The sequence below is a fragment of the Asterias rubens genome, chromosome 5 (assembly GCF_902459465.1).
Source record: "Asterias rubens chromosome 5, eAstRub1.3, whole genome shotgun sequence".
Classification (NCBI taxonomy): Eukaryota; Metazoa; Echinodermata; class Asteroidea; order Forcipulatida; family Asteriidae; genus Asterias; species Asterias rubens.
The window spans coordinates 14,541,367-14,568,721 of NC_047066.1; the positions used below are offsets into that span (position 1 = coordinate 14,541,367).

Sequence of the window (27,355 nt, forward strand, 5' to 3'; positions counted from 1 at the left end):
TCTTTATTCCTGATGCAAACTTAAGTGTAGGCTTTGCAAAGACCTGTACAAATATCATGAGGTTTACATGGAACGACCAATTGAGTTCATATTTTCACAGTGTTATTTTTGTGAGAAGACTAAATATGAATAGTAACTTGCGGGTACAACCATGAGTAAAATGTCTTTTGAAGGACGTTCCAAACAGTATACTCTGCACACTGTTTGAAACATTGAGACCAAACCAACGGCGCACCCAAGGGGGGGGGGGTTGAGCCCCCTCCCAAGAGGGTCCCCCAACAGAAAAAAAGAAAAAAAACGGGGGAGAAAGAGGGAAGGAAAGAAGAAGAAAGGAAAAAATAATAATGGGGGAGGGGAGGAAGGGGAAAGGAAAAAAAAACGAGGGAGAAAAGACGCAAATGCATGTGTAGTTTTTTTTAATTTTTATTTCCGGTGGTAGTATTTTCTTTTCCTCCTTTGCCATTCGCATTTTTTTCCCTGCCAAAATAACTCTTTTATCTGGGATATTCGATAACGCGAGGTGCGAGGTGTGAGGTGTGAGGTGAAAGATTTTAATTGTGTAAACTTGCAACAATAACATATTAAGCATTTGAAACCCGTTGTCCAGGATAAAATATATCTCACGTCGTTCTTGGTCGCTCCGGCATTCAATGGTTTTCTAGTACTTAAATTTGAAAAACGCCGGAGAGTAATGTTTTTTTACCCGCGATGTTTTTACTGAATATGCATGAAACCAGACACCGACCGACCCGATCATGTTTGACGCCGCCTTATTCATGGAATTTGCCGCCCAGTGATGAAAAGTAGGTAGCACCGCCTATAATGTTCTCTTTTCAACCACGTCCGCAGCATTACTATTTAAAACAAAAACCTTTGCTGACAATGTACCTTGCACAAGTTGATGTTGCACATCATTGTTTTTAGGACTCCATGCGGATTGCGGGCATTATCTGCCTTTTTTATTGAGACAAACCCCAACCCAGATGAGTGACAATCCAGAGACGGCTTCATCATCGGTATGTACTTTATAAATTGGAAGTACAGTGGGCTGTTTTTGCAGCACTGTACACGTATTTCACCAACATGCCATAACAATTTGGGGGTTCATGCTGGCATCAGCCTAACCCATATGAATGGCAATAAGTCCTACCATATACACATACATTTATTGACTGGTTTGTGCAGTTCGTAATTATAGACGATACATTTATATGAATCAGAAGTGCTTAAAAAGTATGTTTTTCTTCTAAATTTATGCATAAAGAGGCTATATTTTTCACCCCCAAAACGCTAGAAAGCTTAGGGGTCCGGGAGAAAGCCCCGGACCCCACATGGGGCCATAACGCTGGTCCCTGGACCCCACCCAATAAATTGGTTTGAGACCCCCGCAAAACATAATCCTGTGTGCGCTGTTGGACCGAACCGTCTTTTTTCAGAACCACCACTCCTTCAAAAAAGACTGATGCAAAGCTTCAAACACCATTTAAAAGCAGATTTCTAGGATTCAAATTTTTGCGTGGTGGAAATAGGATATAGTAAGGTTTGCGGTAACACCATGTAATGATAATCTCTGAATGAGTTGGGGTGGTTCTGAAAAGAACCGTAGGTTCCCATGTTAAGTGAGGTACTATTCTTACTGGGAAACAACTTGGAAGATGTTTACTGATTGTTCTGCTGCCACTACAAGATTGCCAGATGGTGTGAATGTGATGTCATAGGCATGACCACATTCCTCAATGACACATCCAATGTACTTGCCATCAGGACTGTACTGGCATATTCTATTGGTTCCTCCATCAAATTGAGCAACAAAGATACTTCCATCTTTATCACAGCAAATACCCCAGGAACCTTCAGACTGATCAATATCTACTGAGAACACCTTTCCACCCTGATAATCAACTGAGTGTAAATGTTTATTACCTCTACGGTTGTAGATAATCCTCTCATTGTATAAAGTCAAATAGTCTGCTCTTACTGGAGTAGAGAATGTTCTGATGAGTGATCCATCAGGGTTGTAGAGTGAGATCTTCTGCCCTTCTGAATAACCCACTGCTATAAGATTGTTTTCATCCACCGCAAGTCTTGATGGGGAGAAGTTTCTTACCATTAGTTGGAACTGATAGAGGGGCATATACTTCCTGTTAAAGACCTTGACTTCTAGATTGTCAATCACATACAGGTGATCATTATTGCCCACAGTGAGTGCTGATGGTTCAGAAAGACCTTTTAGTTTGAATCTTTGTGGGCAGTGAGTAGACTGTGATGTGTTTGCTGCTACTTGAGGTTTTAATGTAGAGAAGGCAAATTGGTAAATATTTATATCTAATACTACTATTTCATTGTCGGAGAAAGCTGCAACAAACCTTACCATCTGAAATTCTGGGAAGTCAAGTGTACTGAAACTTTCCTTCAGTTCCCACTCCTGTTTTGTATGGATTGTTTCATGTTCCTTGGCTTGAGCCTCTGCTTTAGCTTGTTGCTCATCTTCCAGCACCAGTCTTCCCACTGACCTTTCACCTTCTTCAAACTCAAGAAAGGAAAGCCTGTCAGACACAATCTCATTCTGTTTTTTAGTTAGTTCATCAAGGTTGTTTATAAGTTTCAGCTTGAAATCCAGAATCTCATGACAGCTTGCTTGGGTCATGAACTGATTCACTTCATCCAGCTTGTGCTCTACCTGGGTCACTTCTTTTGTGTTGGTTGCCTCTGCAGTTTCAAATGTCTGGACTCTGTCTTTGTAAACACTCTCTGCCTCTTGCTTCAGCTGATTTTCCTCTTCGGTAATCTTTGATCTCTCCTTGGCAGCCTTCAGGGAGATTTTCATACTGGTTTCAGCATATGAAGATTCCAGTTTCTTGCGAGACTCACTAGCTTGTTCCATGGCAGTTTGAATATCAGCCTTGCATTTCTCAGCTTTTGCAATCAGCTCTACAACTTCCTGTTTGCATTTGTCTAAAGCCTCGGGTATGCCGATGGGGTCATGTGGTTGGTTTGCATGATCAAGAATGGTACAAGTTGAGCATTCTAACTTCTGGCATGTGTTGCAGTAGATGTTGAGAGTCTGATCACTGTGCTTGCCACACTTTGGAATGTACTCCCTGATTTTACTCCTGTACGTGTAGTTGACTTCTCCGGAATGCAGCTGTGCCAGCATGTAGACCTGATGAGATTTAGTAACAGGAAAACGTTGATGTGCATTTTGGCAATCCTGACAAAGGAAATAATCACAGTCTACACACCTGGCAATTGCTGCATGCTGTTCATCATTACAGGCTTGACATTTGACCTCTGACCCATGAGCCTCCATGAGTTGCTCCTGGACAGTAAACTCATCCACCAGGGCATTGAGTTTAAAGTCCTTAGGTAGACTGTCAACCTTGTTGTCCTCTAGTGTTGTTTTCTTTCTGCACAGAGGACACAGTAGGATGGAGTTGTTAGGATCTTGTTGGTGAAGCTCCTTGAGGCATGTGAAGCAGAAGCTGTGTAGACAGTCTAGCATTGTTGGATTGATGAAGCGATTGGTGCATATTGGACATTCTAGATGATCCTTACTGATCTTATCAAGCAGTGAATGGACTGTGATACTGGCAGCCATCTTTGACTTAAGCTTGTTACAATCTTTCCCTGTTGGTACAAAAGGGTAAATTCATTGTAGTTTAGAATTTGAATGTTTTTATCAGTCATGTGTTAAATGATTTAGGTAGGCTAGTGTACTTGCCTTGTAGTGTAAAGTCAGTGTTCTTGAACCACGTTCTTACAAATTACCAATGTACCCATTGTAACACTACTATACTTTAATTAATGTGCTGACTTGGGTAATTATGGATGAAGCTCCCAAACCTACACCCTCTTCTGGTAACTGCTTGTATACAATGTACATTTAAGTCTAACGTGATTCCTATCTGTTGAGGAACCTCAAACTGATGGAGTTTAATTCGCCTCTTTAAGGTTTCTCAGCTATAAGAAATGTTCATCAATGCCAAAATGTATTTGTATTTGTAGTCAACCCAAGGGCTGTAAGTACATAGGGACAACAGTTAAGGTGACACCAGATGAAGAGGGTCCTCTTTATATCAGTGAAAAGCACAGTCATTATATATCAGATGCTTTGACAGTGAACGTATTTCATTTGAAAAGGTTTAAGAGGCCCAAGTTTTTGCTGTTGCTGGAAATAAAAGGTACCTCAACTGATAAATGAATCAGGGATGATGTGGTTCTTCTGTTTTTAATGAACTCCCCTCATAAAAACATGAAGATAAAACCATGCGAATGCCCTGGATGGCAGAGTGGGGCTTTCAAAACTAATGACAGCTTTGCACTTTTTCAACAGGCTATCGTGCACACCCCTGATGACTATAGGCCTTTAGGATAATTGAGTAAATGTAGCTTGCCCAGCAGTTTTGAAGAATTTAAATGTTAAGTACCTACAAGCACCCCTCCCCATTTTTTTAAATTTTTACAAAAACAGTAAAAGGAAAGATACGTAACTGTTGAAGCCCTTTTCACACTTACTACCAAGCCAAATGCCGAATCACAGGAAATAAAACCCCAGCAAATTCATCGCATTAAATCCACAACTACATGTTCCTTGATGTAGCCTTGCTCAAGGCAGTCGAATTATTCACTCAGAAAAAAAGACCGTCGCTGTATAAAAACCCACCCGTATACACTGTGCGTAAAATGTGTACCCATCGCACGACATGATGCCCGTACACTATCCGCATGCGTCGGCCGTCAGGCCGACAGCCTTGTATGGTCTGTGTTGAAGCCACTGACCTCATTACTATAATAAGCGAAGAGTTCCCACGGTCAACTCATTACCATATTGCCCGCGAAAGACGAGACATGTTTACATCACACACCACCACCACGAACGCTCTGTGAGCATAATAGGGTCAAAAGGTCGTGATAAGGGAAGTGCGTGATTGGACGTCAAAATGAATAATTAATTTGCTTCACATCCTGTGGTCTGATAGGTCTGAAGAAAGATATACATATTCATGAGATGCATACTATCATATCTGAGAGCCCCCCCATTTTTTTCCAATAATGGATTTTTTTTTCATGAAACACATTAAACCCGGAAGTTATTTTCCTTGATGGCCTTACTTCCTGGGAGTTCGCAGAGGTATAAGCAATTCAAGTGTGAAAGGGTTAAATATATCATACCAGGAAGTTCACATAGGAATGAAAACAACCCGTTAATTTCCTGCCGTGATATATTTTACCCTTTACACACCTGATTTGCTAACCCTTTCAAACTTCCAAAAGGCCATATGAAGAGAACGAAGGAGGTTTGCCGATGATGACTAAGTTGAACAAAAGATCCACAACTATTTTTTCATGCACACCCTATTGTGCAACAACTTTGTCAACAATCACTGGCTAATTTTGCCTCTTTTTACCCCATTCTTAAATCATTGTCCCTATACTATACTTCATGGAATAATATACTTACAACTGTATATGATAATAGAATTATTGATGTCGATTGAGGTCTTTCTTCGTCAGTAAGCCCAACAAGGTGTGACTTCTGGTGTTTTACACCCTCAACCTCCTTTAGTACACTGCTGTGCTGTGCTGTTTGAGGCGTACCTGTTTATAGTGCCAAGTAGTCGGGGTACATGTAGTATCATAGTTTGCATAATGGCATATATTGCTCAGCGATCCCTGAAAAAAAATCCCTTTCAATTTATATCCCCAATGAGGTCAGTCATGTGTGATTCATAAGTACAGTATAAACATTGTATGTAGACTACACCTATAGTAGACAGGTCCTTTTGTACGTTTGAGCACAACGAGTGGAAGATTTCAAGCTGGTTTCAGGTGTGAACCAACAGAAAAGGCTTCAAAAAAATGCTGCATATAAATATGTCATTCCTTACAACACAAAAATATTCATATACATTCCCTTGAACAAATACGCTGTACAATTTCAAAATGCATCTATTGTATGAGCATGTGTAAAGCACTCTTACACCATCTACCAGATGGCTTAATACTTGGCTGAAGTTGGGGCTGGGCGGGTTTTGGAGGACAGATATTACGTAATCAATTGCAATATATTGTCTTAGGTTGACAATATACCCTGAGATCTGCGAGCCCCATCACCAAGCTCACAAGAAGGGCAAAAACTTCTGTAATTTTCTCACTTTGGTCAGTCACCCGCATCCAGGCAAGGGAAGCCCCTAGAACCAAGGACCCTGGGGACCGTCGCCAGGTATGTCCTCTTGCCTGTTTAGGCCCGGCCACTTGTTTGGGAGAGGAACTCATGGAATCCCATCGTCAAGTGCCAAGGAAGGGCAAAAACCTACAAACTATTTACATCTTTGGTCACCTATGCCACAGGCCAGGGCATCACCTACCCCCCACCCCAAAACCCTGGGGACCCCAAAACCCTGGGGACCCCAAAACCCTGGGGACCCCAAAACCCTGGGGACCCCAAAACCCTGGGGACCCCAAAACCCTGGGGACCCCGAAACCCTGGGGACCCCGAAACCCTGGGGACCCCGAAACCCTGGGGACCCAATAACCCTGGGGACCACAAAACCCTTGGGACCATTGCCCGATTGCTGGTCTCCAATACTAGAATCATGTCGTATCATCTTTACATCATCAAGTCGCTTTGGACTTTCAAGTATAAGTTAAAAAAAAATATCTATTCCCTTGACTGAAGCCCAAGATTCTCAACAAGGTTAAATCTGGAACGTTCAGTTTGTGGACTGTTCAATCTCACCATTCTATCTATAGCAAAAGCACGAGTGTGGAAGAAATCAAACTATTCAAACTTTTGAAAAGTAAATGTTACAACTTCATGAGAAACTTTTGCAATTGTAATAGAGTATTATTCTAAACTTAGCATTTGACAATAACAAATATCATGTTTTTTGATAGACAAGAAATTACTTGGGTGTACCGATTAAGTCTAGGATTACACTTAGTGATCATTTATTTCCAATCTAAATGGATACAAATGATTATGTACAAAGTGCAATAGTGCAGCACTCACAGGCTTTCAAGTGTGTTGTTACCTTATGTTCCTGCTTTACAATACACTCAGAACAAACTTTCAAAGGTCAACAATGATGATCCCTCTTCTGTCATGGTAGGTATCTCATACCATGTACCATCACAATGACCCCTGTATGCGGGGATGTTGTACTAGCAGTGAATGGGACCTGGCTATAGCAGTCATGTTGTTTCTTCAGTTCAGTAATTCAAGTAATAATTTGCTCAAGATCTGCTCTAAAATCAATTGCTCTTTGTTCAACCTAAGATCATTCATAGAACTATTGATAGTACTAGAATATACATGCTCTGTTTATTTGAGTGTTTTTATGAATGGCACCTTTGTACAATGTTTCACGTTAAGAATGACAAACACCAGCAAGCTCATAGTGAAGTGTGCTACCAGCTAGGACCAGTACATAAAGCTGCTGAATGCACAACCAGTAGCTGAGTATAACAACATGGTCACCAATAAGGTGTGGAGCCAAAATACCATGTCATGGGAGTACCCTGTTATTAGACTGGTATTCTATTTAATCTTAAAGAAATCTTTTCTGCTCAAGCAACTCCATGAAACTGGGCCCAGTCTTCATGTAGGACACACTGGTGTGGAAGCAAAGTAGCTGCTTCTATTCCATTGCAAGTGTATGGTACTCTTTAGTGAGTATGGTCATTACAGTACAGGACATAAATTGTACACTTTGACATGAGTGCCACCTACGTAACCTGTGGGCCCAACTGGAGCTAGTCAGGAGTAGATATTGCTTTTAAAAAGTCTTCTGCTTAACAACAAAAATCAGCAGTGTATGAATCACAGATGGTACATGTAGAATACATGGTATGATTGGATTTAATCTTTGTTTGTTATATTTTTATTGTGCTTGCCTCTTTTTTTAGGACTGAAGCAGCTCTATGAAATTGGGCCCAAAATCCAAACCAGACTCCAATAGTACCAGAGCCTCAGTTCAATGTTCTATAAACCACTCAGCCAGCTTTAAAACTAATCAAATACATTCCAAACTTTTCATTTCCATTTACACAAGATACTTTTGTTTTAAAAAGCTTTTAAAATGAAAGCATTATTCGTTACATTTGAGAGCATATATGATGATGTGTTTATCTTAACTAACAAGCAAAATGGAAAATATAGAAAAAGTAGTACAAACAAATTAACAATAATCATTAGTTTACTTGAACAGTGGTGAATACATTGTCTGATTTCAGTTGGCAGGCATTAAAAACAAAACAAAAAAACCCTATTAATATGAATAAATGTGACCTTATTGAACAACAGTGCCCTCTAATGCATGTTTGAATAACTGTGTTAGGAATACTTAAATCAGTGCTCTATAAACCAATCAGCTGTAACACTTAACACGCTATTAGCAACTACATTCCAACCTTTTCATTTCATACATTTATTTTGTTGCAATTTACACACAGTACTTGTCGTTTCTTTTAAAAAGCAAACAAGAAAGCAATTTTATATACACGTGACAGCTAGCAGATGATAGTGATGAAGTGTTTGTGTTAATTTACAAGCAAAATGGAAAATATAAGAATAGTAGTAAAAGAAAATAACAATAATCGTCAGTTTATTTAAACGGTGGTGAGTACATTGTTTGAATCCATTAGACAGGCATTAGAATTAAGAAAACAACTATTAGTTTGAATAAAATTTAATGTGATCTTATTGAACAACAGTGTCCTTTAATGCATGTTGGAATACCAAACTTCATCGTTAAAGATAATAGGTGGGCATGATAAGCCATTCATTGTATTATAAGTACTCACAAACTCTGCAAAATGTGAAGAGACAGACAGTAAATTAGTTAGGGGCAATAAATCTTGCTATTTGTACTGTCCACTTATTAAATTGTTGTTTCCATGCAACCAAGATGCAACAAGGTTATTTTTGAGTAGTTGTTGTTCCACATTCCATCTTATTTTAACGTGATTCTGCACCAAATTTAGATGTCACATGGAAGTGGAACACCTTTTTTTGTATCCCTTTTCTTTTTCTTTTTTTCCCTTTTTTTTTCTTCACATAAACAGTAATTTAGGTGATTTACAATTTTGTTGTTGTGAAGCATCGTAATGTACATAATGCCATATTGCCTCCTTTGCCTTTGGCTTCAGAAATTTCAGATTGTGGATGCTCTTCAAGGATATATTTAGGTTTGGGAAATTAATTGTCCAGATATTCTGATGAATCAAATACAAGGTGTCCAAAATGTTCACTTCCAACAATAATACTTTTACAAGTGTACAAAACAGATTGACCAGCAGGACAGGAAGACTTAACTATTAACAGATTGTCCGGATGACGCCCATAAACCCCTCTTTCTTTTACTGTACAATTAATCCTATTATCTGTGTCTTTGCTTTGGTTTGAGTTGGTTTCAATGAGTCTTCCTTGAAATTTTAAACAGTGCATCTCTGACAACCTTGTATTACAACAAATAGTTTATGGCTTGACATTTCGACTCTAGCAGGAGTCTTCCTCAGAGGCTAAATGACAACACAACAAATATAAACCTTGTAATCCTATACAACATACAGTGTCTCAAAGTTATTTCAATCACGTTGTTTACCCATTGACATTGTATGTTATTGTTAAAAATGTGACTACTGCAACAAGTCTCCTAATTAGGTAGGAGCCAGCAAATTGCTACATTTACAATATCATAAACTAGTGTAATGTGTATGTTATGATACTATTAGATCAGTTGTTTTGTTTTTATAGTTCACTTTCACATGTTAAGTGAGGTACTATTCTTACTGGGAAACAACTTGGAAGATGTGTACTGATTGGTCTGCTGCCACTACAATATTGCCAGATGGTGTGAATGTGATGTCATAGGCATTACCACAATCCTCAATGACACATCCAATGTACTTGCCATCAGAACTGTACTGACATGTTCTATTGGTTTCTCCATCATATTGAGCAACAAAGATACTACCATCTTTATCACAGCAAATACCCCAGGATCCTTCAGACTGATCAGTATCTACTGAGAACACCTTTCCACCCTTATAATCAACTGAGTTTAAAAGTGTATCACCTCTACTGTTGAAGATAATCCTCTCATTGTATAAAGTCAAATAGTATACATTTACTGGAGTAGAGAATGTTCTGATGAGTGATCCATAAGGGTTGTAGAGTGAGATCTGCCGCCCTTGTGAATAACCCACTGCTATGAGATTGTTTTCATCCACTGCAAGGCATGATGGGGAGAAGTCTTTGACACTTAGTTTAAACTGACGATGGGGCATATATTTCCTGTTAAAGACCTTGACTTCTAGATTGTCAATCACATACAGGTGATCATTATTGCCCACAGTGAGTGCTGATGGTTCAGAAAGACCTTTTAGTTTTAATCTTTGTGGGCAGTGAGTAGACTGTGATGTGTTTGCTGCTACTTGAGGTTTGAATGCAAACAATGTATTGTGGTCTATATCTAATACTACTATTTCATTGTCGGAGAAAGCTGTAACAAACCTTTCCGTAGCAAATTGTGTGAAGCCAAGTTGACTGAAACTTTCTTTCAGTTTCCACTTTTGTTTTGTATGGATTGTTTCATGTTCCTTGGCCTGAGCCTCTGCTTTAGCTTGTTGCTCATCTTCCAGCACCAGTCTTCCCACTGACCTTTCACCTTCTTCAAACTCAAGAAAGGAAAGCCTGTCAGACACAATCTCACCTTGTATCTTATTAAGTTCATCAAGATTGTTTACAAGTTTCAGCTTGAAATCCAGAATCTCATGAGAGCTTGCTTGGGTCATGAACTGATTCACTTCATCCAGCTTGTGCTCTACCTGGGTCACTTCTTTTGTGTTGGTTGCCTCTGCAGTTTCAAATGTCTGGACTCTGTCTTTGTAAACACTCTCTGCCTCTTGTTTCAGCTGCTTTTCCTCTTCTGTGATCTTTGCTCTCTCCTTAGCAGCCTTCTGGGAGATTTTCATATTGGTTTCAGCATATGAAGATTCCAGTTTCTTGCGAGACTCACTAGCTTGGTCCATGGCAGTTTGGATATCAGCCTTGCATTTCTCAGCTTTTGCAATCAGCTCTACAACTTCCTGTTTGCATTTGTCTAAAGCCTTGGGTATGCCGATGGGGTCATGTGGTTGGTTTGCACGATCAAGAATGGTACAAGTTGTGCATTCTAACTTCTGGCATGTGTTGCAGTAGATGTTGAGAGTCTGATCACTGTGCTTGCCACACTTTGGAATGTACTCCCTGATTTTACTGCGATAGGTTACTACACCTGATTGCAGTTGAGCAAGTGAGTAGATTTGATGTGATTTCAAAATAGTCAGTTGCTGATGTGCTTGTTGACATTCATGACAAATAAAATGTTCACAGTCAATACATCTGGAAACAGCCATATGATCTCTTTCACAAGCTTGACATTTGACCTCTGACCCATGACCCTCAAAGAGTTGCTCCTGAACAGTAAACTCATCCACCAGGGCATTGAGTTTAAAGTCCTTAGGTAGACTGTCAACCTTGTTGTCTTCTAGTGTTGTTTTCTTTCTGCACAGAGGACACAGTAGGATGGAGTTGTTAGGATCTTGTTGGTGAAGCTCCTTGAGGCATGTGAAGCAGAAGCTGTGTAGACAGTCTAGCATTGTTGGATTGATGAAGCGATTGGTGCATATTGGACATTCTAGATGATCCTTACTGATCTTATCAAGCACTGAATGGACTGTGATACTGGCAGCCATCTTTGACTTTAGCTTGTTACAATCTTTCCCTGTTGGTACAAAAAGGTAAATTCATTTTTTATTAATCTACTCATGTTTTCAGTCAGATGTTGTATCTTTCATTGTGTCAAATGACTTCAGGTGATTCAACTTGCACAAAAGACCATGTGCTGGACCATGTTTTTTGCACGTATGTACAGTGCAGAATTTGTGCATTGTTCATGTTGAACACTACATTACAACACATATTGATATATTGCGCTCATGGCTGTATTGAGGTTGAGACTCAAAATTTAGTGCCCTCTTCTGGTACAAAAAGGCCTATAAATATAGTACTCCACTTGTTTGGAGAATTTGCTTAACTGCCCTTTATAGATAGTTTTGCCCCTGGCAGTTGCTCAACTATTGACTGACCCTATTTAAAAAAAAATAATTAGTTGCAGACCTACCAAGTCTCACGCATTAGGCGTGAGACTCACGCATTAGGCGTGAGACTCAAGAAAAGAAACAAGAAAATAATGCACAATCTTCAGAATGCACGCAGTTTTTCAGAATTATTAACTTGAGCTGGCATGCAAACAGAGTGCAAATTTGAAGATTGCGCACGCTTTTTGCTCTATCAGATGATTCAGCCGACAATTCGGCAAAGCGCAAAACGTGAATTGGGCACAAGTTTGTCTTAGCAAATTTCTTAGCAAATTCGTTGAGTGCGCTCCACGAGCCTAGACTCAACAGGCAGGGAGGTTCTAGAAGTGGTGAGCGGAAGATTCCGTTAAAACTCTTTTTTTTGGGGGGGGGGGGGTATCCCTGAAATAGCCCTTTTTATCTACAACATTATCTACTTACAACATTCCAACGATTCCCAGGAAATGAAACCTTGGGAAATTCCCCTGGAAGATTTGTAACCCCACCACCTCCCCATGTGTAGTTCAGCCATTTTCTCACGGAAATGCACACCCAAGGTGCAAAAACCTTGAGGGTTCTGGCTCTAACGTAACACCGCAAGGGGTTTTCCTTGGAAATTGCCTTACTTACTGGGTGTTTACAAGGGTGAGAAATTCGAGTATGAAAAGGCAAAATCAATTTTCTGGAATATAATTCATGTATTGTTTGAAAGACCTCTGTAAGAGATTTGTTCTGATAATTACTAAAGTTAAATGGAAAATCCACAACTACTTTTCATGCATGTAGCACTAGCAGTCAGTGGCTGTGTGTCAGTGTACCTTCGTCAATAATCACATGCAAACCATATTTTACAGGTACATGGTATAAATAATTTTCCCTACAGTTCACGGTGTAACAAGTACTTACAATTCTTGGTGTTGTTTGATGTCTTTCTTCATAAATTCACCCAACAAATAAGATGTGACTTCTGTCTGGTGTTTTTAATATCCACACCCTATTTCCTTGTATGTGCGGGGTCTGTGCTGTATTGATTCATACAGTCCCTAGTGCACTCTGTAGCAGTTGGCATTATTGCTCTTCACTCCTTGAAAAAAAAAAATCCCCTTTCTATTTATAGATCCAATGATGTCACCGTGAAGTGTGGTACATCATGTACATTACAAGGCAAGACTTTAGGCCCTAACACCTCTACAGTGGACGTGTTCTATTTTAACGTACATGTAGTCGAAGATTTCAAACTGAGTGATTGGCCAAGTAAACATAATAACATGTTGCTCATCCCTGCTCTGTTGGATGCCGCCCTGGTTTAAAAAAACATATAATAATTAATAATCAATGAAATCATACACATTTTCAATCTATCTTTTCTGCATTAAACCATATCTATACTATTAAAAGCGTAACCCGCGCCATCTTGGATTGAAATTAGAAGGTCCAGTGGCATGGCATCCTTGTGGAAATCAACACAGTTGTGTGTATGGAATTCAACACGTTCGTGTCTTTTCAGACGTCGGGTTGCAAGTCTACAAAACCCTGACCCAAACTCCCACTTACGAGTCATATGATTGGAAGAAGTTTGGGCGGCGACCGTGTGTCAACCACTGGTCGATGTTGTTACCAGACTTCCTAGAAATCCTTCTGACAGGTGACTCATTGGACAGTGTTTCGCAGATGGTTCTCCGGATTGGTTCACTCTTTGCCCCTTGCCCGCCCACCTGCCATTCGATCCGCCCTTTTTGGTCGAATACTTTTGTGTTGTACTAAGCATGGTTCTCCGGATTGGTTCATTCATTGCCACGCAGGGTCGAAGAGGCTGGGTGCCAGGACAAAACCGAAACAAATCTCACGAATTTGCATTGCATGAATGAAGTAACTCACAGATTGATGTTTCGCTGGCGACCATGTGTCAACCACTGGTCGATGTTGTTACCAGACTTCCTAGAAATCCTTCTGCCATGGTGACTCATTTGTTGAAAAGATTAAATGGATAATAATTATAAAAAAGCATTCACTTCCAAACGGCATGAGAATTATGGACAAGGATGGGATCAAACGGAAGCTATATAATTTCAAAACATTGGGTAGGGCTATAGGTTGGAAGGAGCCTGTAAGGTGTCTAAGGGAACTTTACAATTAATAACATTTTGGGGTTTGGGAGGGGGGGGGGCTTATACAAATAAAGTAAGCATGTCAAATAGAGCCCAACCTCTTCTTACATTCTGGTCAGTGTATTGTGAGTGGCGTGTTGTCTGGTTTTTAGACAGGCCACCTGTTGCTTGGTGAAGGAGGTCCCTGTGGGACCACTTTAGGTTGAAAGTGGGTGGCGACCTCGGACTTACAATAAATCTCCATACAGAAATTGCATTATTGATGCAAAACGTATCTTGCTGTTTTTAAACTATGGACACTATCTTTATAGAACAAATTATTTACAAGAAGAGAGTGTATACATTGTGATTTTTTTCGTATAAGATTTGCCAGTAAACTCAAATGAGTACATGAGTACCGTTTTAGAATACGGTCTGTTCATGGAGGTATAGTGTTGCAGTTTCAGAGTTTATCCCATCACGGAAGTTTGTGAAAAACTTATACACGTACGTCAAAGGCTGTTTGGAAGCTGTAAAAAAAGAACTTTGCATTTGGCCAAAGTTGTGGAGCAAAACGACATTAAGTTTCCTTTTGAACAAGTCCATTCACAAAATTGGTTAGAGCAGTGTGTCGGTCAGGTCTCAGAATGTACATTTTGCCAAATCCATTTTGAAGCCTACTTTAGCAATCGTCCCGTCGTTTTTTTTACTGGAGATAATGTTAACAAAAGAGCCCTCATGCGGCTGAATGGGGTACATTTTTAGGAGTTTGTCTATTACAAAATTGACCATCACTGGACTTAACCAACCCTAAAAAATAACTTGACATCATGCTTTCTGAAATTGAAATAAGTTAGAGAAGTATTAAGGAGTGAGGACGAATTTACTGTTTTTATTTAGTTTGTACGATATAGGGTTCCAGAGATGGCATGTATGGAGGTTTGTTCCTATAGCAGCGTGAACATGAACGGTCAGAAATTGTGTTGTTAAAATTTTGCGAGATGCAATAAGCCCAAAGAGACAATAAACAATACACTTTTTTGACGTTCACGTTTAGTGCTCCCTTTTGGTGCAGCCTATTGACCAGAAAATTTACAGGACCAATTCAGATGAGAATAAACTAAAAAGAGGCCTACGCTCTTACCGCCCCCCCAAAAAAAAAAAAAAGAAAAAAAAAAAAAAAAAAAGCAATAGACAGATTAGATTTGTGGCACACAGCATGTTCCGAAAACTCGCTATCGTGGGACGTGACGCTCCATAAATCGCGATGAAGTATCGGGCCCAATATAGACTGGGTAAATTTTCAAAAGAAATCAACCCTGAAGGCAAATTGTGTTAATTTATGGCATAAAAGCTTTTAAGGGGTATTGAGGGGTGCTGAGCTCGAATTTGCTGTATGCCAAGCTAAAAAATGTCCCACAGTGCGTGCAAGCTTTATGCGCGAACGGCGGGTATTATAAACGGACAGCACCCACGCATTGCTGCACTGCCTTTCACAGAATGGTTTAGTCCGACTCTGCCGCGGCTCGGCAGTTCGTCGATCTACATGTAGTAGGCTGGTGCGATGCAGCAGAAAAACAACAGTGAGTACCGAGCAGAAAATGTCATTTTTTGATGATGTTTTTTAATTTCACTTAACAAAAAGGAAATTCAAGCATTATGAATGTATATTGAGTGTGTGGGGAAAGTTTTGGTAGTGTAGTACAAAAGAAACTTTAGTTATTGCTGGCTAACGGTCGTAAAACTTTCACCTATCAACGCTGATTTTAAAAACGTATAGCGTTAAGGTGGCACAAAATATTAGACCCCTATAAGGCTCACGGGGGAGCCTTATAGTTTCTCAGAAGTATGCATAGGGTACGTCGTCTAACCCAATACGAGGTGGGCGCAGCCACTGCAAGTAGTGGCAGACGTGCGCAATAGCTTCATTTTGGGTTAGAATTATGCGCCATGCATAAATATTAAGAGAGGCGTATAACACCCTCACCCACATTACATTTCGTAATATTTGTGTAAAGGATTTTCATCATCTTGCGGGGTGCCGCGCGAAGCGCGAAGCGCGGCATCCTGCTAGTATTTGTTATGGTGGAACATAGCATGGGGAGGGGCTTTGGGGGGGGGGGGCGTATTGCAATCAGCTGCAAAAGCATTTTGGGGATCATACATGTATTCCTTTTTTTTTAAGCGATGATCAGTAAAAAAGAATTACCATTGAAATGGTCTCAATCAGCACTGAAAACATAAAAGTAGGGTCTAAAGAGCAGTTTCATTTGCTGCAGCTACAACAACCTTAGGGCCTATTCAAATCTTGTATAAATCGTAGAGTTTTGGTGGTACTTTTTGTACGTGGAACTCCAAAGTGTTCGATTGCAAGAGTGTGGATGGACTTTTTTCAACGTTTGGGCTGCCCACCCTTCCTGGCCGTTCCCCTGGTCAAAGGGATCTGCTCCTCCTATAATCTAAAAAACCTGTTTTTTTTTAATGAAAATCAAAAGGGCAACTGTAGAGGACCGGACCTTCTCATGATCAATGGCTGGTCTCCTGTGCTATAGAATCCTCTGTATAATCACATTGACAACAACATCAACACCGCGTTCAGACTTGATCCTGCTAGGAGGATCAAAGGAGGATCTGATCTCAAAAGGGCGATCAAAGGGAGATCACCAGCTATTGTGAACGTGATCAGGATCACGATCAGATCCTCCTTGTTGATCTCCCTTTATTGCTAGATCAAAGGGAGATCAGATCCTGTAAAGGCGATCAAAAAAAAAGTGTGAACACCGATCCAGATCAGATCCTGCAACTTAAGCTGCTCACATCCGGTGTGTCAGGTCGTTAAAAAAACTAGCGCACACAATCAATGACCTCGCACAGTAACCTTTGCCGTCAGCTGAACTGAACTTCCATTTATCTATGCGAGATCAATGCGAGATCACACTCAAGTGTGAACGCGGAGTGGGGATCCCTGCACAAAAATGCTTGATCTCGCTTTCGGGATCTGATCCTCCTTGGATTCTTGTAGGAGGATCAAGTGTAAACGCAGTAAAAGTCGCTTCGGACCTTCGAGGGTAAATTTGATAAATATCTGTTCGAGAGACCTGTACAAATATCATATGAGGTTGTTAATCTGGACTGATAAATTTCTGGACTGTTTAATCTCACCATTCTATCAATAGCCAAAGCAGGTTTCCACGAATGCAGACGAAAACTTCAAACTTAAAAAAAAATAAATGTTACTAACAGGGGCTACAGGACAATCTCAATATTTTAACTTTTACCCTTTTTTGGCCAAATAGACTTTGAGTGTTTCGGAGAAAACATTTTTTACCATATTTTTACTTGAGGTAAGAGACTCGTTATATTTTTTCTGTTTCCTATGGACTCCATTTAATAGAAAAATGTAATAACTATATTTCAGAGCATCCTGTAGCCCCTCTTTAATAAATTTGCAATTGTCATAGAGTCTTGTTCCGATTAAATAATAACAATTATCATAGTGTTTGATGGACAAGAAAAATCTTGTATCCGTTTAGGTTTAGGTTTACACTGTGAACATTTATTTACAATCTCATTGGATACATTCAATATGCTGATGCTGCACAAAGTGCAGTAGTGCAGCACTCACAGGCTTTCAAGTGTGTTGTTACCTTATGTTCCTGCTTTACAACGCACACAGAACAAACTTTCAAAGGTCAAAAATTATGATCCCTCTTCTGTTATGGTAAGTATCTCATACCATGTACCATCACAATGACCCCTGTATGTGGGGATGTTGTACTAGCAGTGAATGGGACCTGGCTATAGCAGTCATGTTGTTTCTTCAGTACAGTAATTCAAGTAATAATTTGCTCAAGATCTGCTCTAAAGTCAATTGCTCTTTGTTCAACCTAAAATCATTCATAGAACTATTGATAGTACTAGAATATACATGTTCTGTTTATTTGAGTGTTTTTATGAATGGCAGCTTTGTACAATGTTTCACGTTAAGAATGACAAACACCAGCAAGCTCATAGTGAAGTGTGCTACCAGCTAGGACCAGTACATAAAGCTGCTTAATGTACAACCAGTAGCTGAGTATAACAAACATGGTCACCAATAAGGTGTCCAGCCAAAATACCATGTCATGGGAGTACCCTGTTATTAGACTGGTATTCTATTTAATCTTTAAGAAATCTTTTCTGCTCAAGCAACTCCATGAAACTGGGCCCAGTCTTCATGTAAGACACACTGGTGTGGAAGCAAAGTAGCTGCTTCTATTCCATTGCAAGTGTACAGTACTCTTTAGTGAGTATGGTCATTATAGTACAGGACATAAATTGTACACTTTAACAGGAGTGCCACCTACGTAACCTGTGGGCCCAACTGGAGCTATTCAGGAGTAAATATTGCTTTTAAAAAGTCTTCTGCTTAAAACAAAAAAAACGTAGACTTTGACAGGAGTGCCACCTACGTAACCAGGGCCCAACTGGATCTATTCAAGAGTAAATAGTACTTTTAAAAATTCTTCTGCTTAACAACAAAAATCAGCAGTGTACGAATCACAGATGGTACATGTAGAATACATGGTATGATTGGATTTAATCTTTGTTTGTTATATTTTTATTGTGCTTGCCTCTTTTTTTAGGGCTGAAGCAGCTCTATGAAATTGGGCCCAAGATCCAAACCAGACTCCAATAGTACCAGAGCCTCAGTTCAATGTTCTATAAACCACTCAGCCAGCTTTAAAACTAATCAAATACATTCAAAACTTTTAATTTCCATTTACACAAGATACTTTTGTTTTAAAAAGCTTTTAAAATGAAAGCATTATTCTATACAAGTGAGAGCATAACTGATGATGTGTTCATCTAAACTAACCAGCAAAATAGAAAATAAAAAAAAAGTAGTAAAAATAAATTAACAATAATCATTAGTTTACTTGAACAGTGGTGAGTACATTGTCTGATTTCAGTTGACAGGCATTAAAAATTAATGTGACCTTATTGAACAACAGTGCCCTCTAATGCATGTAAATGCAACTACATTTCAACCTGTTCATTTCATACATTTATTTTGCAATTTACACACAGTAACTGTCTTTTAGTTTAAAAAGCTTAGTAAAACAATAAAGCAATTTTATATACATCTGGGAGCTAGCAGATGAAAGTGATGAAGTGTTTGTGTTAATTTACAAGCAAAATGGAAAATATAAGAATAGTAGTAAAAGAAAATAACAATAATCGTCAGTTTATTTAAACGGTGGTGAGTACATTGTTTGATTCCATTTGACAGGCATTAGAATTAAGAAAGCAATGCAACCAAGATGCAACAAGGTTATTTTTGAGTATTTGTTGTTCCACATTCCATCTTATCTTAACGTGATTCTGTACCAAATTTGGATGTCACATGGAAGTGGAACACCTTTTTTTGTATCCCTTTTTCTTTTTTCTTTTTTCTTTTTTTTCTTCACATAAACAGTAATTTAGGCGATTTACAATATTTTGTTGTGAAGCATCGTATCGTACATAATGCCATATTGCCTCCTTTGCCTTTGGCTTCAGACATTTCAGATTGTGGATGCTCTTCAAGGATATATTTAGGTTTAGGAAATTAATTATCCAGATATTCTGATGAATCAAATATAAGGTGTCAAAAATGTTCACTTCCAACAATAATACTTTTACAAGTGTACAAAACAGATTGACCAGCAGGGCAGGAAGACTTAACAATAAACAGATTGTCCAGATGACGCCCATAAACCCCTCTTTCTTTTACTGTACACTTAATCCTATTATCTGTGTCTTTGCTTTGGAATAGTTGGTTTCAATGAGTCTTCCTTGAAATTTTAAACAGTGCATCTCTGACAACCTTGTATTTCAACAAATAGTTTGAGGCTTGACATTTCGACTCTAGCAGGAGTCTTCCTCAGAGGCTAAATGACAACACAACAAATATAAACCTTGTAATCCTGTACAACATACAGTGTCTCAAAGTTATTTCAATCACGTTGTTTACCCATTGACATTGTATGTTATTGTTAAAAATGTGACTACTGCAACAAGTCTCCTAATTAGGTAGGAGCCAGCAAATTGCTACATTTACAATATCATGAACTAGTGTAATGTGTACGTTATGATATAATTAGATCAGTTGTTTTGTTTTTATAGTTCACTTTCGCATGTTAAGTGAGGTACTATTCTCACTGGAAAACAACTTGGAAGATGTTTACTGATGTCTGTGCTTCTACTACAAGATTGCCAGATGGTGTGAATGTGATGTCATAGGCATCACCACAATCCTCAATGACACATCCAATGTACTTGCCATCAGAACTGTACTGACATATTCTATTGTTTTGTGTTGTCCCATTATATTGAGCAACAAAGATACTTCCATCTTTATCACAGCAAATACCCCAGGAATCTTCAGACTGATTAATATCTACTGAGAACACCTTTCCACCCTGATAATCAACTGAGTGTAAATGTGTAAGATCACCTCTACTGCTGTAGATAATCCTCTCCTTGTATAAAGTCAAATAGTCTACCTGTACTGGAGTAGAGAATGTTCTGATGAGTGATCCATCAGGGTTGTAGAGTGAGATCTTCTGCCCTTCTGAATAACCCACTGCTATGAGATTGTTTTCATCCAATGCATGGCATGATGGGGAGAAGTCTTTGACACTTAGTTTGAACTGATGATGGGGCTTATATTTCCTGTTAAAGACCTTGACTTCTAGATTGTCAATCACATACAGGTGATCATTATTGCCCACAGTGAGTGCTGATGGTTCAGAAAGACCTTTTAGTTTTAATCTTTGTGGGCAGTGAGTAGACTGTGATGTGTTTGCTGCTACTTGAGGTTTTAATGCAAACAATGCATTGTGGTCTATATCTAATACTACTATTTCATTGTCGGAGAAAGCTGTAACAAACCTTTCCGTCTGAAATTGCGTGAAGCCAAATCGACTGAAACTTTCTTTCAGTTTCCACTTTTGTTTTGTATGGATTGTTTCATGTTCCTTGGCCTGAGCCTCTGCTTTAGCTTGTTGCTCATCTTCCAGCACCAGTCTTCCCACTGACCTTTCACCTTCTTCAAACTCAAGAAAGGAAAGCCTGTCAGACACAATCTCACCTTGTATCTTAGTAAGTTCATCAAGATTGTTTACAAGTTTCAGCTTGAAATCCAGAATCTCATGAGAGCTTGCTTGGGTCATGAACTGATTCACTTCATCCAGCTTGTGCTCTACCTGGGTCACTTCTTTTGTGTTGGTTGCCTCTGCAGTTACAAATGTCTGAACTCTGTCTTTGTAAACACTCTCTGCCTCTTGCTTCAGCTGCTTTTCCTCTTCGGTGATCTTTGCTCTCTCCTTGACAGCCTTCTGGGAGATTTTCATATTGGTTTCAGCATATGAAGATTCCAGTTTCTTGCAAGACTCACTAGCTTGTTCCATGGCAGTTTGAATATCAGCCTTGCATTTCTCAGCTTTTGCAACCAGCTCTGCGACTTCCTGTTTGCATTTGTCTAAAGCCTCAGGTATGCCGATGGGGTCATGTGTTTGGTTTGCATGATCAAGAATGGTACAAGTTGTGCATTCTAACTTCTGGCATGTGTTGCAGTAGATGTTGAGAGTCTGATCACTGTGCTTGCCACACTTTGGAATGTACTCCCTGATTTTACTGCGGTAGGTTACTACACCTGATTGCAGTTGAGCAAGTGAGTAGATTTTATGTGATTCCAAAATAGCCATATGCTGATGTGCTTGTTGACATTCATGACAAATAAAATGTTCACAGTCAATACATCTGGAAACAGCCGTATGATCTCTTTTACAGGCTTGACATTTGACCTCTGACCCATGACCCTCAATAAGTTGCTCCTGAACAGTAAACTCATCCACCAGGGCATTGAGTTTAAAGTCCTTAGGTAGACTGTCAACCTTGTTGTCTTCTAGTGTTGTTTTCTTTCTGCACAGAGGACACAGTAGGATGGAGTTGTTAGGATCTTGTTGGTGAAGCTCCTTGAGGCATGTGAAGCAGAAGCTGTGTAGACAGTCTAGCATTGTTGGATTGATGAAGCGATTGGTGCATATTGGACATTCTAGATGATCCTTACTGATCTTATCAAGCACTGAATGGACTGTGATACGGGCAGCCATCTTTGACTTTAGCTTGTTACAATCTTTCCCTGTTGGTACAAAAAGGTTAATTCATTTTTGATTAACCTACTCATGTTTTCAGTCAGATGTTGTATCTTTCATTGTGTCAAATGACTTCAGGTGACTCAACTTGCACAAAAGACAATGTGCTGGACCATGTTTTTTGCATGTATGTATAGTGCATAATTTGTGCATTGTTCATGTTGAACACTACATTACAACACATATTAATATATTGCGCTCATGGCTGTGTTGAGGTTGAGACTCAAAATTTAGTGCCCTCTTCTGGTACAAAAAGGCCTATAAATATAGTACTCCACTTGTTTGGAGAATTTGCTTAACTGCCCTTTATATATAGTTTTGCCCCTGGCAGTTGCTCAACTATTGACTGACCCTATTTAAAAGAAAAATTAGTTGCAGACCTACCAAGTCTCACATGTCTCACTCATTAGGCGTGAGACTCACGCATTAGGCGTGAGACTCAAGAAAAGAAACAAGAAAATAATGCACAATCTTCAGAATGCTCGCAGTTTTTCAGAATTATTAACTTGAGCTGGCATGCGAACAGAGTGCAAATTTGAAGATTGCGCACGCTTTTTGCTCTATCAGATGATTCATCCGACAATTCGGCAAAGCGCAAAACGTGAATTGTGCACAAGTTTGTCGGATTCCTTAGCAAATTTGTTGAGTGCGCTCCACGAGCCTAGACTCAACAGGCAGGGAGGTTCTAGAAGTGGTGAGCGGAAGATTCCATTAAAACTCTTTTTTTTTTTTTGGGGGGGGGGGGGTATCCCTGAAATAGCCCTTTTTATCTAAAACATTATCTACTAACAACATTCCAACGATTCCCAGGAAATGAAACCTTGGGAAATTCCCCTGGAAGATTTGTAACCCCACAACCTCCCCATGTGTATATTCAGCCATTTTCTCACGGAAATGCACACCCAAGGTGCAAAAACCTTGAGAGTTCTTGCTCTAACGAAACACCGCAGGGGGTTTTCCTTGGAAACTGCCTTACTTACTGGGTGTTTACAAGGGTGAGAAATTCAAGTATGAAAAGGCAAAATCAATTTTCTGGAATATAATTAATGTATTGTTTGAAAGACCTCTGTAAAAGATTTGTTCTGATAATTACTAAAGTTAAATGGAAAATCCACAACTACTTTTCATGCATGTAGCACTAGCAGTCAGTGGCTGTGTGTCAGTGTACCTTCGTTAACAATCACATGCAAACCATATTTTACAGGTACATGGTATAAATAATTTTCCCTACAGTTCACGGACTAACAAGTACTTACAGTTCTTGGTGTTGTTTGAGGTCTTTCTTCATAAATTCACCCAACAAATAAGACGTGACTTATGTCTGGTGTTTTTAATATCCACACCCTCCTGTTCCTTGTATGTGCTGGGTCTGTGCTGTATTGATTCATACAGTCCCTAGTGCACTCTGTAGCAGTTGGCATTATTGCTCATCACTCCTTGAAAAAAACAAATCCCCTTTCTATTTATAGATCCAATGATGTCACCGTGAAGTGTGGTACCAATTACATTACAAGGCATGATGATGTACATGTAGACTTTAGGCCCTACACCTCTACAGTGGACGTGTTCTATTTTAACATACATGTAGTCGAAGATTTCAAACTGAGTGATTGGCCAAGTAAACATAATAACATGTTGCTCATCCCTGCTCTGTTGGATGCCGCCCTGGTTTAAAAAAATATATATATATAATAATAAATAATCAATGAAATCATACACACTTTCAATCTATCTTTTCTGCATTAAACCATATCTATACTATTAAAAGCGTAACCCGCGCCATCTGGGATTGAAATTAGAAGGTCCAGTGGCATGGCATACTTGTTGAAATCAACACGGTTGTGTGTATGGAATTCCACACGTTCGTGTCTTTTCAGACGTCGGGTTGCAAGTCTACAAAACCCTGACCCAAACTCCCACTTACGAGTCATATGATTGGAGGAAGTTTGGGCGGCGACCGTGTGTCAACCACTGGTCGATGTTGTTACCAGACTTCCTAGAAATCCTTCTGACAGGTGACTCATTGGACAGTGTTTCGCAGATGGTTCTCCGGATTGGTTCACTCTTTGCTTTTTGCCCGCCCACCTGCCATTCGATCCGCCCTTTTTGGTCGAATACTTTTGTGCTGTACTAAGCATGGTTCTCCGGATTGGTTCATTCATTGCCGCGCAGGGTCGAAGAGGCTGGTTGCCAGGACAAAACCGAAACAAATCTCACGAATTTGCATTGCATGAATGAAGTAACTCACAGATTGATGTTTCGCAGGCGACCATGTGTCAACCACTGGTCGATGTTGTTACCAGACTTCCTAGAAATCCTTCTGCCATGGTGACTCATTTGTTGAAAAGATTAAATGGATAATAATTATAAAAAAGCATTCACTTCCAAACGGCATGAGAATTATGGACAAGGATGGGATCAAACGGAAGCTTTATAATTTCGAAACATTGGGTAGGGCTATAGGTTGGAAGGAGCCTGTAAGGTGTCTAAGGGAACTTTACAATTAATAACAATTTGGGGTTTGGGAGGGGGGGGGGGGGCTTACACAAATAAAGTAAGCATGTCAAATAGAGCCCAACCTCTTCTTACATTCTGGTCAGTGTATTGTGAGTGGCGTGTTGTCTGGTTTTGAGACAGGCCACCTGTTGCTTGGTGAAGGAGGTCCCTGTGGGACCACTTTAGATTGAAAGTGGGTGGCGACCTCGGACTTACAATAAATCTCCATACAGAAATTGCACTATTGATGCAAAGCGTATCTTGCTGTTTTTAAACTATGGACACTATCTTTATAGAACAAATTATTTACAAGAAGAGAGTGTATACATTGTGATTCCTTTCGTATAAGTTTTGCCAGTAAACTCAAATGAGTACATGAATACCGTTTTAGAATACGGTCTGTTCATGGAGGTATAGTGTTGCAGTTTCAGAGTTTACCCCATCACGGAAGATTGTGAAAAACTTATACACGTACGTCAAAGGCTGTTTGGAAGCTGTAAAAAAAGAACTTTGCATTTGGCCAAAGTTGTGAAGCAAAACGACATTAAGTTTCCTTTTGAATAAGTCCATTTACAAAATTGGTAAGAGCAGTGTGTCGGTCAGGTCTCAGAATGTACATTTTGCCAAATCCATTTTGTAGCCTACTTCAGCAATCGTCCCGTCGTGTTTTTTTACTGGAGATAATGTTAACAAAAGAGCCCTCATGCGGCTGAATCGGGTACATTTTTAGGAGTTTGTCTATTACAAAATCGACCCAAACTGGACTTAACGAACCCTAAAAATAACTTGACATGCTTTCTGAAAGTGAAATAAGTTAGAGAAGTATTAAGGAGTGAGGACGAATTTACCGTTTTTATTTAGTTTGTACGATATATAGGGTTCCAGAGATATGGCATGTATGGAGGTTTGTTCCTAGAGCAGCGTGAACATGAACGGTCAGAAATTGTGTCATTAAAATTTTGCGAGATGCAATAAGCCCAAAGAGACAATAAACAATACACTTTTTTGACGTTCACGTTTAGTGCTCCCTTTTGGTGCAGCCTATTGACCAGAAAAGTTTACAGGACCAATTCAGATGAGAATAAACTAAAAAGAGGCCTACGCTCTTACCGCCCCCTGAAAAAAAAACCGAAAAAAGAAAGAAAAAAAAACAGTATACAGATTAGATTTGTGGCACACAGCATGTTCCGAAAACTCGCTATCGTGGGACGTGATGCTCCATAAATCGCGATGAAGTAAAGGGCCCAATATAGACTGGGTAAACTTTCAAAAAAAAATCAACCCTGAAGGCAATTTGTGTTAATTAATGGCATAAAAGCTTTTATTGAGGGGTGCTGAGCTCGAATTTGCTGTGTGCCAAGCTAAAAAATGTCCCATAATGCCTCAAAATCCCAAATCCAAGATGGCCGCCACAGTGCGTGCAAGCTTTATGCGCGAACGGCGGGTATTATAAACGGACAGCACCCACGCATTGCTGCACTGCCTTTCACAGAATGGTTTAGTCCGACTCGGCCACGGCTCGGCAGTTCGTCGATCTACATGTAGTAGGCTGGTGCAATGCAGCAGAAAAACAACAGTGAGTACCGAGCAGAAAATGTCATTTTATGACGATGTTTTTTAATTTCACTTAACAAAAAGGAAATTCAGGCATTATGAATATATATTGAGTGTGGTGGGAAAGTTTTGGTAGTGTAGTACAAAAGAAACTAGTTATTGCTGGCTAACGGTCGTAAAACTTTCACCTATCAACGCTGATTTTAAAAACGTATAGCGTTAAGGTGGCACAAAATATTAGACCCCTATAAGGCTTACGGGGGAGCCTTATAGTTTCTCAGAAGTATGCATAAGGAACGTCGTCTAACCCAACACGAGGTGGGCGCAGCCACTGCAAGTTGTGGCGGACGTGCGCAATAGCTTCATTTTGGTTTAGAATTATGACGCCATGCATAAATATTAAGAGAGGCGTATAACACCCTCACCCACATTACATTTTGAAATATTTGTGTAAAGGATTTTCATCATCTAGCGGGGTGCCGCGCGAAGCGCGAAGCGCGGCATCCTGCTAGTATTTGTTATGGTGGAACACAGCATGGGGAGGGGGCTTTGGGGGGGGGCATATTGCAATCAGCTGCAAAAGCATTTTGGGGATCATACATGTATTCCTTTTTTTTAAGCGATGATCAGTAAATAAGAATAACCATTGAAATGGTCTCAATCAGCACTGAAAACATAAAAGTAGGGTCTAAAGAGCAGTTTCATTTGCTGCAGCTACAACAACCTTAGGGCCTATGCAAATCTTGTATAAATCGTAGAGTTTTGGTGGTACTTTTTGTACGTGGAGCTTCATAGTGTTCGATTGCAAGAGTGTGGATGGACTTTTTTCAACGTTTGGGCTGCCCACCCTTCCTGGCCGTTCCCCTGGTCAAAGGGATCTGCTCCTCCTATAATCTAAAAAACAAATAAATAAAC

At 39.7% G+C, this 27,355-nt stretch overlaps 1 protein-coding gene across 2 annotated transcripts; it reads right to left on the reverse strand.

Annotated features, from left to right (window-relative positions):
- Positions 1 to 236: 236 nt before the first annotated feature.
- LOC117290314 (tripartite motif-containing protein 42-like) lies at positions 237 to 23,802 on the reverse strand. 2 transcript variants are annotated; one of them, XM_033771635.1, is made up of 3 exons: positions 23,647 to 23,802; positions 21,306 to 22,377; positions 237 to 2,546 (listed from the first exon to the last, which is right to left on the reverse strand). In XM_033771635.1, the coding sequence occupies exons 2-3, from the start codon at positions 22,346 to 22,348 to the stop codon at positions 1,634 to 1,636; spliced, it is 1,956 nt and encodes a 651-aa protein (XP_033627526.1). In that variant the 5' UTR covers positions 22,349 to 22,377; positions 23,647 to 23,802; the 3' UTR covers positions 237 to 1,633. The 2 variants fall into 2 exon arrangements, with proteins under 2 accessions (XP_033627526.1, XP_033627527.1); XM_033771636.1 differs by lacking the exons at positions 21,306 to 22,377; positions 23,647 to 23,802 and adding exons at positions 10,697 to 11,768; positions 13,030 to 13,147.
- Between the last annotated feature and the right edge of the window lie 3,553 nt (positions 23,803 to 27,355).